Source organism: Myxine glutinosa, chromosome 13, assembly GCF_964187855.1.
Source record: "Myxine glutinosa chromosome 13, kmMyxGlut1.1, whole genome shotgun sequence".
Taxonomy (NCBI): Eukaryota; Metazoa; Chordata; class Myxini; order Myxiniformes; family Myxinidae; genus Myxine; species Myxine glutinosa.
Genome location: NC_136273.1, coordinates 80,261,485 through 80,280,414, shown reverse-complemented (window position 1 = coordinate 80,280,414; position 18,930 = coordinate 80,261,485). Strand labels below are relative to the sequence as shown.

The 18,930-nt window shown below is 43.5% G+C and overlaps 1 protein-coding gene across 8 annotated transcripts in view; it reads left to right on the top strand.

Annotated features, from left to right (window-relative positions):
- Positions 1 to 18,930, top strand: part of LOC137439046 (protein 4.1) — a 320,573-nt gene that overhangs the window by 280,901 nt on the left and 20,742 nt on the right. For all 8 annotated transcript variants that reach the window (XM_068134670.2, XM_068134667.2, XM_068134668.2 and 5 more), the window contains 3 exons: positions 917 to 1,036; positions 4,585 to 4,683; positions 17,456 to 17,536. In XM_068134670.2, the coding sequence (XP_067990771.2) occupies positions 917 to 1,036; positions 4,585 to 4,683; positions 17,456 to 17,536 (300 nt within the window). The remainder of the gene's footprint in view (positions 1 to 916; positions 1,037 to 4,584; positions 4,684 to 17,455; positions 17,537 to 18,930) is intronic.

The window sequence follows — 18,930 nt, the reverse complement described above, 5'->3', positions numbered from 1 at the left end:
GCTATTGGACTCTGGAGCAGTGGAAACACGTTCTCTGGAGTGATGAATCACGCTTCACCACCTGGCAGTCCGACGGATAAATCTGGGTTTGGCGGATGCCAGGAGAACGCTACCCGCCCGAATGCATACTGCCAACTGTAAAGTTTGGTGTCGGAGGAATAATGGTCTGGGGATGTTTTTCATGCTTCGGGCTCGGCCCCTTAGTTCCAGTGAAGAGAAATCTTAACGCTACAGCATACAATGACATTCTAGACGATTGTGTGCTTCCGACTTTGTGGCAACAGTTTGGGGAAGGCCCTTTCCTCAAAGGGAAGTCCATGCAGAAATGTTTTGTCGAGATCAGTGTGGAAGAACTTGACTGGGCTACACAGAGCCCTGACCTCAACCCCATCGAACACCTTTGGGATGAATTGGAATGCCGACTGCGAGCCAGGCCTAATCGCCCAACATCTGTGCCTGACCTCACTAATGCTCTTGTGGCTGAATGGAAGCAAATCACCGCAGCAATGTTCCAGCATCTAGTGGAAAGCCTTACCAGAAGAGTGGAGGCTGTTTTTGCAGCAAAGGGGGACCAACTCCATATTAATGGCCAAGATTTTAAATGAGATGTTCGGCGAGCACATTGGAGTGTGATGTTCAGGTGTGCACATACTTTTGACCATGTAGTGCACCTTACCAGGTTCGTGCTTGGGTAGGGCATTCCTAGATGGTTGAATACACTTTTGGAGCAATGATTTTATAATGTGGTGTGAATGTTAGAAGACGGTGTGTTTCCTTTTTCCTGGTTACTCAATAGATCATGTACCCTCGTACAATGGGATGTTCGAACAAGGTGCCGGGCAGTGCTTGACGTCATTACGTTTTAGTACTCTGTGCTTCCACCTGACCTTTTGGGTTCATCGTTGTGTTGTTTCAGCCACCTGTCGTGGAAACTGAGAAGATGAACTTTGAAGGAGTCGTTCGGTCTGACATTTCCAGCGTTACAACAATGGATGTGCCGCTTGTTCTCACGGAAACCAAAACTATAACTTACCAGGTATATATATATATTTTTTTCCTTTAGTTACATATCCCAAGTGCAATTTAAATCACACCTTTCCTTTTCAGGTGGACCATGCATTGTTTAATAGTTTACACTTTGCTCTCTGTGTAGATTTTGTGTATTTTTTTTGGGGGGAGGGGGGAGGGTCGGAGTGTTGTCCCAATATAAATATGGTTTAGCCTGTAATAGACCAATATACTTTTACTGATTACCTCCACTAACAAACAAGGACTGAGGTTATGTTTTCACTCTTATTTGCTTTGTTGCCTGTCTGTCTGTTTGTCTATCTGACTCTCTGCCTGTCTGTTTGTATGCCTGTGTTGTTTGTCTGTGTGCTTGTCTGTTGATCTGTCTGTTTGCCTTCTGTCAGTGGGCAGGATATTTCAAAACACTGTGGATGGATTGGGCTGAAACTTTGTGGACAGGTTGGGTGTGTGGCAAGGAAGAATTGATTCAAGTTTGGTGAAGATCCGGATCTGGACACTATAATTTTTTAAGTGATTCTTCACCATTCAGAGGTCAGGTCAAAAATGATATTGCACGATATCTGAAAAAGTTGCGGACGGATTTGGACGAAATTTGGTGGACAGGGTGTGGATTTTCGTGTAGATCCGGATGGAATCCAGCCCATCAGTGGGATACAAAAAGTAAACTGTTCAGCCTAGTGGAGGTATTCGCTCTACCGAATACCCTTCTGGTTGTAAAATGAATTGCATTCCAAGGATATACAAGGAAGATTTGGCTAGGATGATGTTATTTGGCCCATATACTTTATACAGACCCCTATTAGCTTTTTCATTCAATTTACTTTGTCTGCCAATCCCAGTCTTACCGAAACCTTAATCCAGGTTAAGACTTCTCTAACATCTACAAGCACTAAATGTAGTTCGGGTAGTGACATACACGCAATGTTAACATGTAGGGAGTGTGCGCACAGCAGCCCTGTACAGAGCGAACCTGAGCAGCATTGAGATGCTATCAAGGCATGGTATGAAAAATAAAACACTACCAAGGCCAATCCTATCAGAACATCACACAAATCTAACTACAACTGCTGCTCAAGATTATGGGATTCCTCTAAGGTGCCTCATGAAGGGAGTTTTCCCCTTAACAGTGACAGACACAACCATGCACGTCATTGGGACGAGTCGACTGTCACATTTTATCCAAGGCCGAATCCATTAGTTGGTTTATCTGCTGCTGGTTTAATGCCTGCACAACATCCTTCATTCATTCCTTCATTTACTTACGCTTACTTACAAGATCTAATGGTCGTGCAGACAGAGACGTTAGACGACACTGGACCTGACTTTAAATGTCACACAAAAACAACCATTGACCAAAGGGAGGGAATGTAACTTCCCAGAGCACCCAGGGTGCCTGCGAAGCCATCTTGTGTAGTCCATGCTCTATCCTTTAAAGTCTAAATGCCAAGCATCGGGCAAGGAAGCAGCACGTACCATTTTAAAGGTGTTTGATATGACTCGGAGAAGGTGAGAATTGGACAACCAACCTCCCCGATTAGGAGCAGACGCTCGAACCACAATGCCACCGAGTCTGTTCGCCTTTAATCCACTCTTGTGGAAATTATTCGTTCACACTCAGACATGGGCTGGCAAGATGGCCTAAAGGTATGGGCACTTGTATTTGAGCCGTCTAGCCTCAATCTCGACCCAACTATAGACTGCCATGGGTGGTGCATCATTGTGCATATCGTCCCTCAGATGGATATTAAACTGTGTCCCGTCTGCTAACATTAGTTGGTAGACTTTTGAGATCACAGGGTGTCCTTCCTGAAGAGTAGAGGAGTTATCGCTGAACCCTGAACTAGTTACAAATCCTAGTTACCCTCGCCAGAGGAGAGGGTATTGCATTTGAGTCCGTTTGTTTGTCTGTTTGTTTGTCTGTTTGTTTGTCCGCACAGAATAAATATGATTTTCTCTGCAACCGTTGGTCCGATTGACAGGAAATTTTCACCATAGGTGCAATTCCACCTGTATAATTTTTAATGATATTTATGACGTCATATGTCACGTGGTTCGGCCGCCATCTTGGAAAATCGAAAAACTGCACTTCCATCTCGGAAAGCGTTGAACAGAAGAAAATTGAGACATGGCTCATTGTAAAGAACTCTCCATGAGGAATATATGTTAATGATGATATCATAGGTGCCTCCATTATGACGTCATAATTCGACAAGTACAAAACTTCATCCAATCATGATGAAATTTCTTGAGCATAATCTAGGAATAAATTCGTTTAGAAAAAAAGTAATGATGACGTCATCAGGAAAGTGGTTCGGCCGCCATATTTGTTTTAACACAAAAGCCTTAAAAACCACTGAAAATACATCCTGGCGTGGGTTTGCAATCTCTGATTGCTCTTTTTCTTGTTGTAATTGGATCTGAAAGGAGGTGAAAAGAGAACCAGACGCTTCAAAAGCCTGCGTGGTCCAAGATGAGCTCTCATTCTTTCCACTGTAAAACTCCAGATATGCTGAGCACATGGGACACATAACATTCACATGATGCAGAGACTGCAAACATGATAAGCAACAGGAGCACAACCTACTCGAGGTTTTATATGGAAACGAAGAGTCGGAGGAAGTCATGAATCTTGAGTAGTTGTGTTGCTTTGCTTTTCACCATTTTTGGATCACCTACAACCATTCGAACTACAATTAATTGAGAATCGACCCTGGACCAAGAATGACGAAAGACCAAGAAATGAAGAAATAATCACCTGTATCCTTCCACAATGCCACCATGTACAGAATCTGCCTTTTTCACCCCCCAACCAGGCATAACCTTGCTTATAACATCAAAATGTGCATCAGGCTTGGGAGACCAAATTTCCATTGTCAATCACCGAAGCTTTCTTCATGAATTTGTTTTTTGGAAAGGAATGCTAATGCCACTACAAAACAGCACCATGAGGTCAGCGGCGCCATCGCAAACCATCTTGGGGACCAATTACAGGTGCTCAGGACATTTGGCATCTGAGCCCACATATTGCAAATCGGGCTCCACGGGCATCGGACAAAAAAAAAAAAAACCAATACTAACTCGCCTTATGGATTCTTGGCTGGAAGCCATCTCAAGCGGTGAACGTCTGAGGCCGAGGCTTGCGATAGCTCCTGCTTCTCTGACGGTTATCCATCAGCGTTGGCCGAACGTGTAGATTTTTGCCTTAAATCTCGACTCGGTGCTGTGGGCAATCGGTCATAACATTTGCTATTCATAAATTTCCAACAGATGGAAGTAATTGATAAGCTTGTGTTATTTTCCAATGAGTATCAGCAGGACAGGTTTTGCTTTTTTAACCTTTGAATCTCAAGATTTGGTTCCATCACCTAATGGCACCGTCGTGGCATCTTCGACTGCATCGTCAACTTGGAATGCCAACATGTTATCCGATAAACTGTTGGTGCTATTTTTGTGTATTGCTACAAAAAATAATTTGAAATGAGGTCAAAAGGTCACATAAACTTTAAAAAAATTAATATATATATATATATAATTATATATTCTCGTATCTTTCAGATGGATGGTGGAAAGGTGGTTGATCCCAGCCCGTTGGCTAGCAACCAGACAGCTACCTTGGAGAGCTCAACGACCACAACTACAACACATGTCACCAAGGTAAAGTAAGACATGTATCAGGTTTTTGTTGCGTGCACAAATCAATTATGTAATTATTAATTAATTATTATTAATTATGAGTAATTATTATTATTATTTATTATTGTAATTAATTAATTAATGTAATTATGTATTAATTAATTATCTATAATTGCTCCAGCATTGATTGTGTGGTGGAGTGTCTCTTCGACCTGCAGTTGGATGTTAATTTGAAGCAAGTGCTCAACGTGGGATTTGCTTCGAGAATTTAAACTCGATGAAAGTAGGTGCATGTTATGAAACGCACCTTCCTTCCACACCTTATTTTGATCCGTATGGACTTTTCTGTCTCTGTAGGTTGGTCTGTTGAATGATCTGTTGAATGAAACATGTGTTTTTGCTGAGCACGGCGAGGTGGTTTCTATTAGGCTGGGGGCCTGGAGGACGCCGAGGCAACCAGAAACTGAAAGGCCTTAATAGGTTCTCAGAATTGCATTTGGAGCCATTTTGGGTTAGAGGTCAGACAGAATGCTGCTGAAAGTAGTTTGCCAAAAGGTTCAATAAAGACCATATTTTACTTTCGAACTTAAACGTTTCTTGCTGTCATAGTCATATGACAGCAAGAAATTCTGTTTCCCGCAGTCCGACAGAATGGTTCAGAGGTCACATACTTACCTGTGAGCTGTCTATTCTGAGTTTGATTCCTGACCGGACTATAAACTGTCGGATTGGTGCTTCGCAGGAAGGGATGTTATATCACAAACTCTTCTGTCCGTCGGATAGATGGTAAGCCAGGTGTCTCATCTGATAGCATTAGTTGGTTGGTTGTCCTTCGGATAGATGGTAAGCCAGGTGTCTCATCTGATAGCATTAGTTGGTTGGTTGTTCTTCGGATAGATGGTAAGCCAGGTGTCTCATCTGATAGCATTAGTTGGTTAGTTGTCCTTCGGATAGATGGTAAGCCAGGTGTCTCATCTGATAGCATTAGTTGGTTGGTTGTTCTTCGGATAGATGGTAAGCCAGGTGTCTCATCTGATAGCATTAGTTGGTTGGTTGTTCTTCGGATAGATGGTAAGCCAGGTGTCTCATCTGATAGCATTAGTTGGTTGGTTGTTCTTCTGATAGATGGTAAGCCAGGTGTCTCATCTGATAGCATTAGTTGGTTGGTTGTTCTTCGGATAGATGGTAAGCCAGGTGCCTCACCTGATAGCATTAGTTGGTTGGTTGTCCTTCGGATAGATGGTAAGCCAGGTGCCTCATCTGATAGCATTAGTTGGTTAGTTGTTCTTCGGATAGATGGTAAGCCAGGTGTCTCATCTGATAGCATTAGTTGGTTGGTTGTCCTTCGGATAGATGGTAAGCCAGGTGCCTCATCTGATAGCATTAGTTGGTTGGTTGTCCTTCGGATAGATGGTAAGCCAGGTGTCTCATCTGATAGCATTAGTTGGTTGGTTGTCCTTCGGATAGATGGTAAGCCAGGTGTCTCATTTGATAGCATTAGTTGGTTGGTTGTTCTTCGGATAGATGGTAAGCCAGGTGCCTCATCTGATAGCATTAGTTGGTTGGTTGTCCTTCGGATAGATGGTAAGCCAGGTGCCTCATCTGATACCATTAGTTGGTTGGTTGTCCTTCGGATAGATGGTAAGCCAGGTGCCTCATCCGATAGCATTAGTTGGTTGGTTGTCCTTCGGATAGATGGTAAGCCAGGTGCCTCATCTGATAGCATTAGTTGGTTGGTTGTCCTTCGGATAGATGGTAAGCCAGGTGCCTCATCTGATAGCATTAGTTGGTTGGTTGTCCTTCGGATAGATGGTAAGCCAGGTGCCTCATCTGATAGCATTAGTTGGTTGGTTGTCCTTCGGATAGATGGTAAGCCAGGTGCCTCATCTGATAGCATTAGTTGGTTGGTTGTCCTTCAGATAGATGGTAAGCCAGGTGCCTCATCTGATAACATTAGTTGGTTGGTTGTTCTTCGGATAGATGGTCAGCCAGGTGCCTCATCTGATAGCATTAGTTGGTTGGTTGTCCTTCGGATAGATGGTAAGCCAGGTGTCTCATCTGATAGCATTAGTTGGTTAGTTGTTCTTCGGTTAGATGGTAAGCCAGGTGTCTCATCTGATAGCATTAGTTGGTTGGTTGTTCTTCAGATAGATGGTAAGCCAGGTGCCTCATCTGATAGCATTAGTTGGTTGGTTGTCCTTCGGATAGATGGTCAGCCAGGTGCCTCATCTGATAGCATTAGTTGGTTGGTTGTCCTTCGGATAGATGGTAAGCCAGGTGTCTCATCTGATAGCATTAGTTGGTTAGTTGTTCTTCGGATAGATGGTAAGCCAGGTGTCTCATCTGATAGCATTAGTTGGTTGGTTGTTCTTCGGATAGATGGTAAGCCAGGTGTCTCATCTGATAGTATTAGTTGGTTGGTTGTTCTTCGGATAGATGGTAGGCCAGGTGTCTCATCTGATAGCATTAGTTGGTAGGTTGTCCTTCGGCTGCACCACATAGCTTTGTCGAGCTAGGCCATGAATCGATCCTGTTGCTGTATGCTGAACCCTCTCTGCGGCAGCCATGTTCTTTCTCAGATGTTGTGACCAAAACTGAATGCAATATTCTAGATGAGGCCTCGCTAAATTCCCAGATAGTTTTAAATTAATCCCCCCCCCCCCCCCTACGAATATGATCTAAAGCCATATTAGCTTTACATATAGGTGCCTGGCACGGATCTACACCCCCCAACCCCCCACTTGTATTATGATTGTATTATGATCCCTTGCATTGTGTCCATATTTTCTGCAATTTTCTATTTGTTGCACTTTTTTTCCTAATGCACAAATGACAACGTTGATCTTCACATTAACAGGCATCGTTCGGCCATTTTCTCTCCTAGAGCAGGGGTTAGCCCAAAGTTGATCTTCACAATAACAGGCATCGTTCGGCCATTTTCTCTCCGAGAGCGGGGGTTAGCCCAAAGTTGATCTTCACAATAACAGGCATCGTTAGGCCATTTTCTCTCCTAGAGCGGGGGTTAGCCCAAAGTTGATCTTCACAATAACAGGCATCGTTCGGCCATTTTCTCTCCTAGAGCGGGGGTTACCCCAAAGTTGATCTTCACAATAACAGGCATCGTTCGGCCATTTTCTCTCCTAGAGCGCGGGTTAGCCCAAAGTTGATCTTCACAATAACAGGCATCGTTCGGCCATTTTCTCTCCTAGAGCAGGGGTTAGCCCAAAGTTGATCTTCACAATAACAGGCATCGTTCGGCCATTTTCTCTCCTAGAGCGGGGGTTAGCCCAAAGTTGATCTTCACAATAACAGGCATCGTTCGGCCATTTTCTCTCCTAGAGCGGGGGTTAGCCCAAAGTTGATCTTCACAATAACAGGCATCGTTAGGCCATTTTCTCTCCTAGAGCGGGGGTTAGCCCAAAGTTGATCTTCACAATAACAGGCATCGTTCGGCCATTTTCTCTCCTAGAGCGGGGGTTAGCCCAAAGTTGATCTTCACAATAACAGGCATCGTTCGGCCATTTTCTCTCCTAGAGCGGGGGTTAGCCCAAAGTTGATCTTCACAATAACAGGCATCGTTAGGCCATTTTCTCTCCTAGAGCGGGGGTTAGCCCAAAGTTGATCTTCACAATAACAGGCATCGTTCGGCCATTTTCTCTCCTAGAGCGGGGGTTAGCCCAAAGTTGATCTTCACAATAACAGGCATCGTTCGGCCATTTTCTCTCCTAGAGCGGGGGTTACCCCAAAGTTGATCTTCACAATAACAGGCATCGTTCGGCCATTTTCTCTCCTAGAGCGGGGGTTAGCCCAAAGTTGATCTTCACAATAACAGGCATCGTTAGGCCATTTTCTCTCCTAGAGCGGGGGTTAGCCCAAAGTTGATCTTCACAATAACAGGCATCGTTCGGCCATTTTCTCTCCTAGAGCGGGGGTTAGCCCAAAGTTGATCTTCACAATAACAGGCATCGTTCGGCCATTTTCTCTCCTAGAGCGGGGGTTAGCCCAAAGTTGATCTTCACAATAACAGGCATCGTTAGGCCATTTTCTCTCCTAGAGCGGGGGTTAGCCCAAAGTTGATCTTCACAATAACAGGCATCGTTCGGCCATTTTCTCTCCTAGAGCGGGGGTTAGCCCAAAGTTGATCTTCACAATAACAGGCATCGTTCAGCCATTTTCTCTCCTAGAGCGGGGGTTAGCCCAAAGTTGATCTTCACAATAACAGGCATCGTTAGGCCATTTTCTCTCCTAGAGCGGGGGTTAGCCCAAAGTTGATCTTCACAATAACAGGCATCGTTCGGCCATTTTCTCTCCTAGAGCGGGGGTTACCCCAAAGTTGATCTTCACAATAACAGGCATCGTTCGGCCATTTTCTCTCCTAGAGCGCGGGTTAGCCAAAAGTTGATCTTCACAATAACAGGCATCGTTCGGCCATTTTCTCTCCTAGAGCAGGGGTTAGCCCAAAGTTGATCTTCACAATAACAGGCATCGTTCGGCCATTTTCTCTCCTAGAGCGGGGGTTAGCCCAAAGTTGATCTTCACAATAACAGGCATCGTTAGGCCATTTTCTCTCCTAGAGCGGGGGTTAGCCCAAAGTTGATCTTCACAATAACAGGCATCGTTAGGCCATTTTCTCTCCTAGAGCGGGGGTTAGCCCAAAGTTGATCTTCACAATAACAGGCATCGTTCGGCCATTTTCTCTCCTAGAGCGGGGGTTAGCCCAAAGTTGATCTTCACAATAACAGGCATCGTTAGGCCATTTTCTCTCCTAGAGCGGGGGTTAGCCCAAAGTTGATCTTCACAATAACAGGCATCATTCGGCCATTTTCTCTCCTAGAGCGGGGGTTAGCCCAAAGTTGATCTTCACAATAACAGGCATCGTTCGGCCATTTTCTCTCGTAGAGCGGGGGTTAGCCCAAAGTTGATCTTCACAATAACAGGCATCGTTAGGCCATTTTCTCTCCTAGAGCGGGGGTTAGCCCAAAGTTGATCTTCACATTAACAGGCATCGTTAGGCCATTTTCTCTCCTAGAGCGGGGGTTAGCCCAAAGTTGATCTTCACAATAACAGGCATCGCTAGGCCATTTTCTCTCCTAGAGCAGGGGTTAGCCCAAAGTTGATCTTCACAATAACAGGCATCGTTAGGCCATTTTCTCTCGTAGAGCGGGGGTTAGCCCAAAGTTGATCTTCACAATAACAGGCATCGTTAGGCCATTTTCTCTCGTAGAGCGGGGGTTAGCCCAAAGTTGATCTTCACAATAACAGGCATCGTTCGGCCATTTTCTCTCCTAGAGCGGGGGTTAGCCCAAAGTTGATCTTCACAATAACAGGCATCGTTAGGCCATTTTCTCTCCTAGAGCGGGGGTTAGCCCAAAGTTGATCTTCACAATAACAGGCATCGTTCGGCCATTTTCTCTCCTAGAGCGGGGGTTAGCCCAAAGTTGATCTTCACAATAACAGGCATCGTTAGGCCATTTTCTCTCCTAGAGCGGGGGTTAGCCCAAAGTTGATCTTCACAATAACAGGCATCGTTCGGCCATTTTCTCTCCTAGAGCGGGGGTTAGCCCAAAGTTGATCTTCACAATAACAGGCGTCGTTAGGCCATTTTCTCTCGTAGAGCGGGGGTTAGCCCAAAGTTGATCTTCACAATAACAGGCATCGTTAGGCCATTTTCTCTCCTAGAGCGGGGGTTAGCCCAAAGTTGATCTTCACAATAACAGGCATCGTTCGGCCATTTTCTCTCCTAGAGCGGGGGTTAGCCCAAAGTTGATCTTCACAATAACAGGCATAGTTCGGCTATTTTCTCTCCTAGAGCGGGGGTTAGCCCAAAGTTGATCTTCACAATAACAGGCATCGTTCAGCCATTTTCTCTCCTAGAGCAGGGGTTAGCCCAAAGTTGATCTTCACAATAATAGGCATCGTTAGGCCATTTTCTCTCATAGAGCAGGGATTAGCCCAAAGTTGATCTTCACAATAACAGGCATCGTTCGGCCATTTTCTCTCCTAGAGCGGGGGTTAGCCCAAAGTTGATCTTCACAATAACAGGCATCGTTCGGCCATTTTCTCTCCTAGAGTGGGGGTTAGCCCAAAGTTGATCTTCACAATAACAGGCATCGTTAGGCCATTTTCTCTCCTAGAGCAGGGGTTAGCCCAAAGTTGATCTTCACAATAACAGGCATCGTTAGGCCATTTTCTCTCCTAGAGCGGGGGTTAGCCCAAAGTTGATCTTCACAATAACAGGCATCGTTCGGCCATTTTCTCTCCTAGAGCGGGGGTTAGCCCAAAGTTGATCTTCACAATAACAGGCATAGTTCGGCTATTTTCTCTCCTAGAGCGGGGGTTAGCCCAAAGTTGATCTTCACAATAACAGGCATCGTTCGGCCATTTTCTCTCCTAGAGCAGGGGTTAGCCCAAAGTTGATCTTCACAATAACAGGCATCGTTAGGCCATTTTCTCTCGTAGAGCAGGGATTAGCCCAAAGTTGATCTTCACAATAACAGGCATCGTTTGGCCATTTTCTCTCCTAGAGCGGGGGTTAGCCCAAAGTTGATCTTCACAATAACAGGCATCGTTAGGCCATTTTCTCTCCTAGAGCGGGGGTTAGCCCAAAGTTGATCTTCACAATAACAGGCATCGTTCGGCCATTTTCTCTCCTAGAGCGGGGGTTAGCCCAAAGTTGATCTTCACAATAACAGGCATCGTTAGGCCATTTTCTCTCCTAGAGCGGGGGTTAGCCCAAAGTTGATCTTCACAATAACAGGCATCGTTCGGCCATTTTCTCTCCTAGAACAGGGGTTAGCCCAAAGTTGATCTTCACAATAACAGGCATCGTTAGGCCATTTTCTCTCGTAGAGCAGGGATTAGCCCAAAGTTGATCTTCACAATAACAGGCATCGTTCGGCCATTTTCTCTCCTAGAGCGGGGGTTAGCCCAAAGTTGATCTTCACAATAACAGGCGTCGTTAGGCCATTTTCTCTCGTAGAGCGGGGGTTAGCCCAAAGTTGATCTTCACAATAACAGGCATCGTTAGGCCATTTTCTCTCCTAGAGCGGGGGTTAGCCCAAAGTTGATCTTCACAATAACAGGCATCGTTCGGCCATTTTCTCTCCTAGAGCGGGGGTTAGCCCAAAGTTGATCTTCACAATAACAGGCATAGTTCGGCTATTTTCTCTCCTCGAGCGGGGGTTAGCCCAAAGTTGATCTTCACAATAACAGGCATCGTTCAGCCATTTTCTCTCCTAGAGCAGGGGTTAGCCCAAAGTTGATCTTCACAATAACAGGCATCGTTAGGCCATTTTCTCTCGTAGAGCAGGGATTAGCCCAAAGTTGATCTTCACAATAACAGGCATCGTTCGGCCATTTTCTCTCCTAGAGCGGGGGTTAGCCCAAAGTTGATCTTCACAATAACAGGCATCGTTCGGCCATTTTCTCTCCTAGAGTGGGGGTTAGCCCAAAGTTGATCTTCACAATAACAGGCATCGTTAGGCCATTTTCTCTCCTAGAGTGGGGGTTAGCCCAAAGTTGATCTTCACAATAACAGGCATCGTTAGGCCATTTTCTCTCGTAGAGCAGGGGTTAGCCCAAAGTTGATCTTCACAATAACAGGCATCGTTCGGCCATTTTCTCTCCTAGAGCGGGGGTTAGCCCAAAGTTGATCTTCACAATAACAGGCATAGTTCGGCTATTTTCTCTCCTAGAGCGGGGGTTAGCCCAAAGTTGATCTTCACAATAACAGGCATCGTTCGGCCATTTTCTCTCCTAGAACAGGGGTTAGCCCAAAGTTGATCTTCACAATAACAGGCATCGTTAGGCCATTTTCTCTCGTAGAGCAGGGATTAGCCCAAAGTTGATCTTCACAATAACAGGCATCGTTCGGCCATTTTCTCTCCTAGAGCGGGGGTTAGCCCAAAGTTGATCTTCACAATAACAGGCATCGTTCGGCCATTTTCTCTCCTAGAGTGGGGGTTAGCCCAAAGTTGATCTTCATTTCACCTTTCATGACCTTGTATTTTGAGAGCAGCCAAAACAGCTGGAGGTTTCCTCCTCAATCATTAGTAAACCTACAGATGCCAGTCTTTAACTCACCTGGAATGTACTCGTAGTTCCAAAGAGCTTATGTGAGGGCGCGTTCTCCGTCCGAAAACACTTGCACTTCTTCTCCAAAACCGCTGATGGGATTGTGACCAAACTTGGCACAAATGATATTTAGTATGTTGCCACTCAAGTTTGTTTGCAGCATGAAAAAAATAATCAGGGTCTAAGGCGGTCTAACAGATGTCAAAGTGGGTCCAGTTCACACACACACACTATCTCGATGAAACTTGACGTCAACCTTCATCCTCCGTGATGGACCAAAGTTTGTTCACGGAATTTAAAAAATTGAGGTCAAAGGAAGTCTACAGGGGGTTTGAGCCCCATAAAATAGGTATTTGCTCTCTTTTCCAAAACTACACACATAATTTTGATGAATCTTGAGCACAAACTTCATCACCCGTGATGTACCAATTCGGGAATTGTTTACGGCATTGGGAAAATCGGTATCTAAGGGGATCTACGGGGGGGGGGGGGGTGGGGGGAGGAGGAGGGGTGGGGACAGGTGTGGGTTTGCCCCCCAAAATAGGGGTTAACTTTGGTTTGTTTGTTTAAAATCTTATGATTTCGTTGGTACGATTCTACATGCTGCCCTGTCTTCTAGAAACCATTGAAATTGGTTTAAAATACCGTGATGCTGTTTAAACTACCTTTAGTTGGTGTAGTTTACTGCTTTATTCTGCCAGAGTACCAGGTGAGCACCCAGGGGTATTGCCCCTATTTTTATTCAGTACTATGGCATGTTCTTGCTATTAAAAGGTCACTGAAGCTCTTATGTTTTGTGAAAGATTTGCAAATTTTGCATAAACGTTAATTAGGAATAACTGCAAATGTATCCAACACTGTTATCTCAGCTGAACATTTGCTAAGCACTAGGGATTTGTTAAGCATCAGGAGAGTTTAGAATCTGTACTGCTGTATCTATTCGCTGCAATTTAAAGGTAATTCACTTCTAAGGGACTGTTGTAGCCACTCAGAATTCCAGACTTTGAACCATTTTGTCATTATTTCCCCCATTCTTTTTTTCAGCTTTTCCTCTTATTTTGTTTCTTCATTAAACCAACTCTGCTTTTCATTATTTATAGCGATTCTTGTCCTCATCATCACCATCAGCAACATTACCATCAGCAATATCACCATCAGCAATATCACCATCAGCAATATCACCATCATTATCATCACAATCATCATCATCATTATTACCACCATTATCATCATTATTACCAACATCACGATCACCACCATGATCATCATCATTATCATCACCATCATCATCATCATTATTACCACCATTATCATCATTATTACCAACATCACGATCATCACCATGATCATTATCATCACCATCATCATCATTATTACCACCATTATCATCATTATTACCAACATCACCATCATCACCATGATCATCATCATCATTATCATCACCATGATCATCATTATTACCACCATCATCATCATTATTACCAACATCACGATCATCACCATGATCATCATAAATCATTACCATCGCCATCATCATCATTATTACCACCATTATCATCATTATTACCACCATTATCATCATTATTACCACCATTATCATCATTATTACCAACATCACGATCATCACCATGATCATCATTATCATCACCATCATCATCATTATTACCACCATTATCATCATTATTACCAACATCACGATCATCACCATGATCATCATTATCATCACCATCATCATCATTATTACCACCATTATCATCATTATTACCACCATTATCATCATTATTACCAACATCACGATCATCACCATGATCATCATTATCATCACCATCATCATCATTATTACCAACATCACGATCATCACCATGATCATCACCATCATTAGCATCACCATCATCATCATTATTACCACCATTATCGTCATTATTACCAACATCACGATCATCACCATGATCATCATCATCATTATCATCACCATCATCATCATTATTACCACCATTATCATCATTATTACCACCATTATCATCATTATTACCAACATCACGATCATCACCATGATCATCATCATCATTATCATCATCATCATTATTACCAACATCACCATCATCACCATGATCATCATCATTATTACCAACATCACCATCATCACCATGATCATCATCATCATTATCATCATCATTATTACCAACATCACCATCATCACCATGATCATCATCATTATCATCATCATTATCATCAGCATTATTACCAACCTCAACATCATCACCATGATCATCATCATCATTATCATCACCATCATCATCATTATTACCACCATTATCATCATTATTACCAACATCAACATCATCACCAATATTGTCATCATCATCACCAACATCAATGTAAAATACCCTTTCTGGAGCATCAGTGTTGGTGAAGTAGTGTTTTCGTAAGAATAACTTTATAAACTTGGAATTGAATGAATTATAATTAGCCTGTCTCCTGCTGAGCGGGGTTTTGTTATAACTTGTGTCTGTCTGTCTGTCTGTCTGTCCATCCTAGCCGTAACGTCTTTACCATTTGACCTATTGTCCTCAAATTTTCTACAAAGCTTTATTACGACAATATGAAGAAAAATTAATAATCTTATTAAAAGGCCAAAGATCAGCGTCACATAAAATCGTTAATTTTCATCTGATTGACCTGAAATTTCAATTTACCATTTGAGTTTTGTGACCAACTTTTCAATAAAGATTTATCATGAGAATATGGTGAAGGTAAATCAATAATTTTGTGAAAAGGTCAAAGGTCAGCATTACATAAAATCGTCAATTTCCATCTGATTCACCTGAACTTTTAAGAATTTGCATATTAGGTCACACAATTGGTTCACCAATCAAAAGCTAGAAGCTGTTTTGTTTTTTTTAGATCAAAAAGTCAAAGGAAGGCTGCCGAAAATCATCAATTTTCATTTTGCATTTTTTAAACTGTTTTTGTCATGTTTAGCATTCAGAAGAAGAAGAAGACGTCTGAATACAAACGGACGTGGACAGGTTTTGCATTTTCAGATGCTTTCTCGTTGCATTTGATTTCATAAACACCAAAATAAAATGTCATATTGCTCTTTCCCCTCTTTACATGTCCTTGGGTACCATCATATGCTGGGGTGCAGCTGTGCCGCTGATGCAGTGCCCCCTTTGGATTAGAGCAGGAATTTGGATTTTCTTCAGTGTGTTGGTGATAGCTCGATGGACACCGTGGGATCTTTAACATCCACCAACTAATGCCAGTAGATGAGACGCCCAGTTTAACGTCCTTCTGAAGGACGACACACATTCTGGATTCAAACCGAGGCTATAGAGGTCACAGGTGAGTGAGAGTACCTCTAGGCTACCTACCCACACACCTCATCGATGTGCAGGTAAGATCATTTGCACATCCCTGGGTCTTGTGGATGCGTACTGACGAAGGGATTCCGATACAGCATGTGTCGGTCCTTCATTTGTGAGGCAATCAAATATTATGGGACATTGTAATGACTTTCACCCACAAAGTGAAACACATACGCTGGCAAATAAAGGAGATGGAATGAGAGGAGGAAGTGGGTTGGTTGTAATGGTGAAAAAGAGAGGTTTGTGTTTTTGGACAAAACCACTTCACTACTGTCTGCTCATCTGGATGCCCACAAGTAGAGCACTAAACACGTCAGTGAGGCACAAGGTCAGAGCACAGATTGATGGGAGAAGCTTTTTGTTGATTCCTCCTTACTGGCCAATCATGCGATTTTAGGTATGCTTTAAAAAACGATCATGGAGGTGGTTACATTTGGGTGCACAAAAGGCTTTGAGTGGTTTTCATTGTGCGCATTCATTTTGATGATGGTCCTGGAAGCGAACTGTGTTAAACCACCTGAAAGTGATCTCTGCACCTGAGATGTTCCAGGGTGGGCCGACTCTACTCAAGCACGCTCCGTACAATTCTCTGCTCGCTTGCAGATGGTAGAGGTTCTGGAAATTCCACACAACCTTTTGGAAGGCTTCCAGAATGCCTGCCACAGTGTTAGTGCTGATATTTTTGTCCTAGTCGTTTGGCTTTCTACATGGATGTAGCCTACCTGTATCATATGAAGTTGCGATTAACACACCAAGAAGCCACCACCTGTGCATGTGAGAAGGCTACCGTTCCCTTTCTCACAGATGAGGCCTTGATGTCAGTTCACCAAGGTGTCGGTTCCTCATCTGGTGTCATTTACCCTGAGGACAGTTATGAGATGAGAGCCAGAGGAAAAAAATAGTATGTAGATGCCAATCCACCCCCACGCCCCCCAAACTGTGACCAGACAGAATTGTTGGGTGCACCATCGACCCCACCCACATCACTGACCCATATGCAGTGCTTGAAAGCAGCTGTACCCATCTCGGCAGCAACCTCCCAGAGGGGGCTTCTCTGCTATTGCTCTTCTGGCTCTTAAGTGTCAAAGCTTTGGTCTGCTCAACCATCAGTATGAAGCTGATAGTCTTATCCCTGCGGCCTGTCATGCAAAGAACGTGGGCAGACAAAAGAAACGCTAGAATCTAAGTGCTTTTTCACTTTGAAATGGGGTAATGTGGTGCTGCCAGGACTTGTATGAGAAAAGGGGGTGCGGAAGGGGTGCTTTTGACGTTCATGATGTATGTAATAAAAAGGGAGCAAAATAATTCTTTCTTTTTTCCCCCCTATTTGTCACACTCCCTCCCATGAACAGACAATGAAGGCCGGTGTCACAGAGACTCGGATTGAGAAGAGAATTGTCATCACGGGAGACAGCGATGCAGACTATGACCAGGTAGGCAGATGTTCTGAGTTCTGGAGCCAATTGCAAAAAATGCACTGTGGTGCCAGGCACCTCATGCCAGGTGAGCCATCGACACTACCCACATTACACCTCTGAGTGGTGGTGTGTGGCTTTCCAATTTCATTAATTTAATTTTAAAACACTTTGATTTGTCCGCGCGCTTTGATATCGATCACTAGACTAAAGTTCCGAGCTCCCGGGTATGTCCTCGGTTCAATCAAGTGCAACCCACAGCGGTGATGAACCGGGAAGTAAATGGTAAGTAGGGGTTTAAATCATTGTGGTGTGATTATGGTGATAAATTGCAAGATGATTTGCAAACATCATGTTATGGTGTAAGATTGTTGTAAACTACCTCTTTCTTCCTGTTATTATGTTTTATTGTTAAATAATAATAATAATAAGAGGATTGTTAGTTTAAAAATGAATAATTAAATGAGTTTCCTTACAAATAACTCAAGACAGGAGGAGGCTATTAGATTCACACCACCTGTGCAATATTTTCCAACCTATGTTTCTTTGTTCCTGCCATATTCTTTTTAAATGCTGTGCGTCAAGCAAGGAAGCAGCACGTACCGTTCTTAAAGTCTTTGGTATGACTCAGCAGGAGTCGGATTCGAAACACACACCTCCCAGATTAAGAGCGGATGATGTAACCATGACGTCACTCAATCTGGTTATCCCCACGCTTTTTGAAAAAAAAAAAAAAAAAAACCAGGAGGATATTGTTATCGGCTTTGTCCAAAACGATTGGGCAGAAATTCACCAAACTTGGTAGTTATGATCACCACGTGGCAAGAAGGAATACGCACTTTATAATTTTTGGCGCCGCCTCCTTAGATGTGGTCAAAAGATGAAATACCAAAAAAATGCAATTACAGGCACATTTTAAACATTTTTAAATGAGGCTTTGTATATGCCATCAACAATGAGGAAAACACATGAAATATGTAACAAATTGTTTTGGATTAGACTTCCGGTTCATGCCCTAGGGCATGGGTTCCCAATCAGTGGGCCATGGCCCACTGATGGGCCACAGCACATTTTCCAGGTGGGCCACAGAGATTGCCCAATATTTACCCAAATAATATAATCTTTTCACGCACAAGGCCTACAAGAAGAGTTCAATTCTGTGTGTGTTGGTGGTGGCCAGTGGTAGCCACCCACAATTCCCTGCATATTTTTTAGTCTTGTTTTTAAAATACTTTTCCTTTTTTTTTTCCAGAAACCCTTCTGAAATGACAAAACGAGGATATGATGAGCAATACATAAAGTTTGGATTCACATCCTTACATGATCGTGGAGAATTAAAGGGACAATGCGTCCTGTGCCAGAAAGTTCTCGGAAATCAATCTTTGCGGCCATCGAAGTTGAAGCTCCATTTG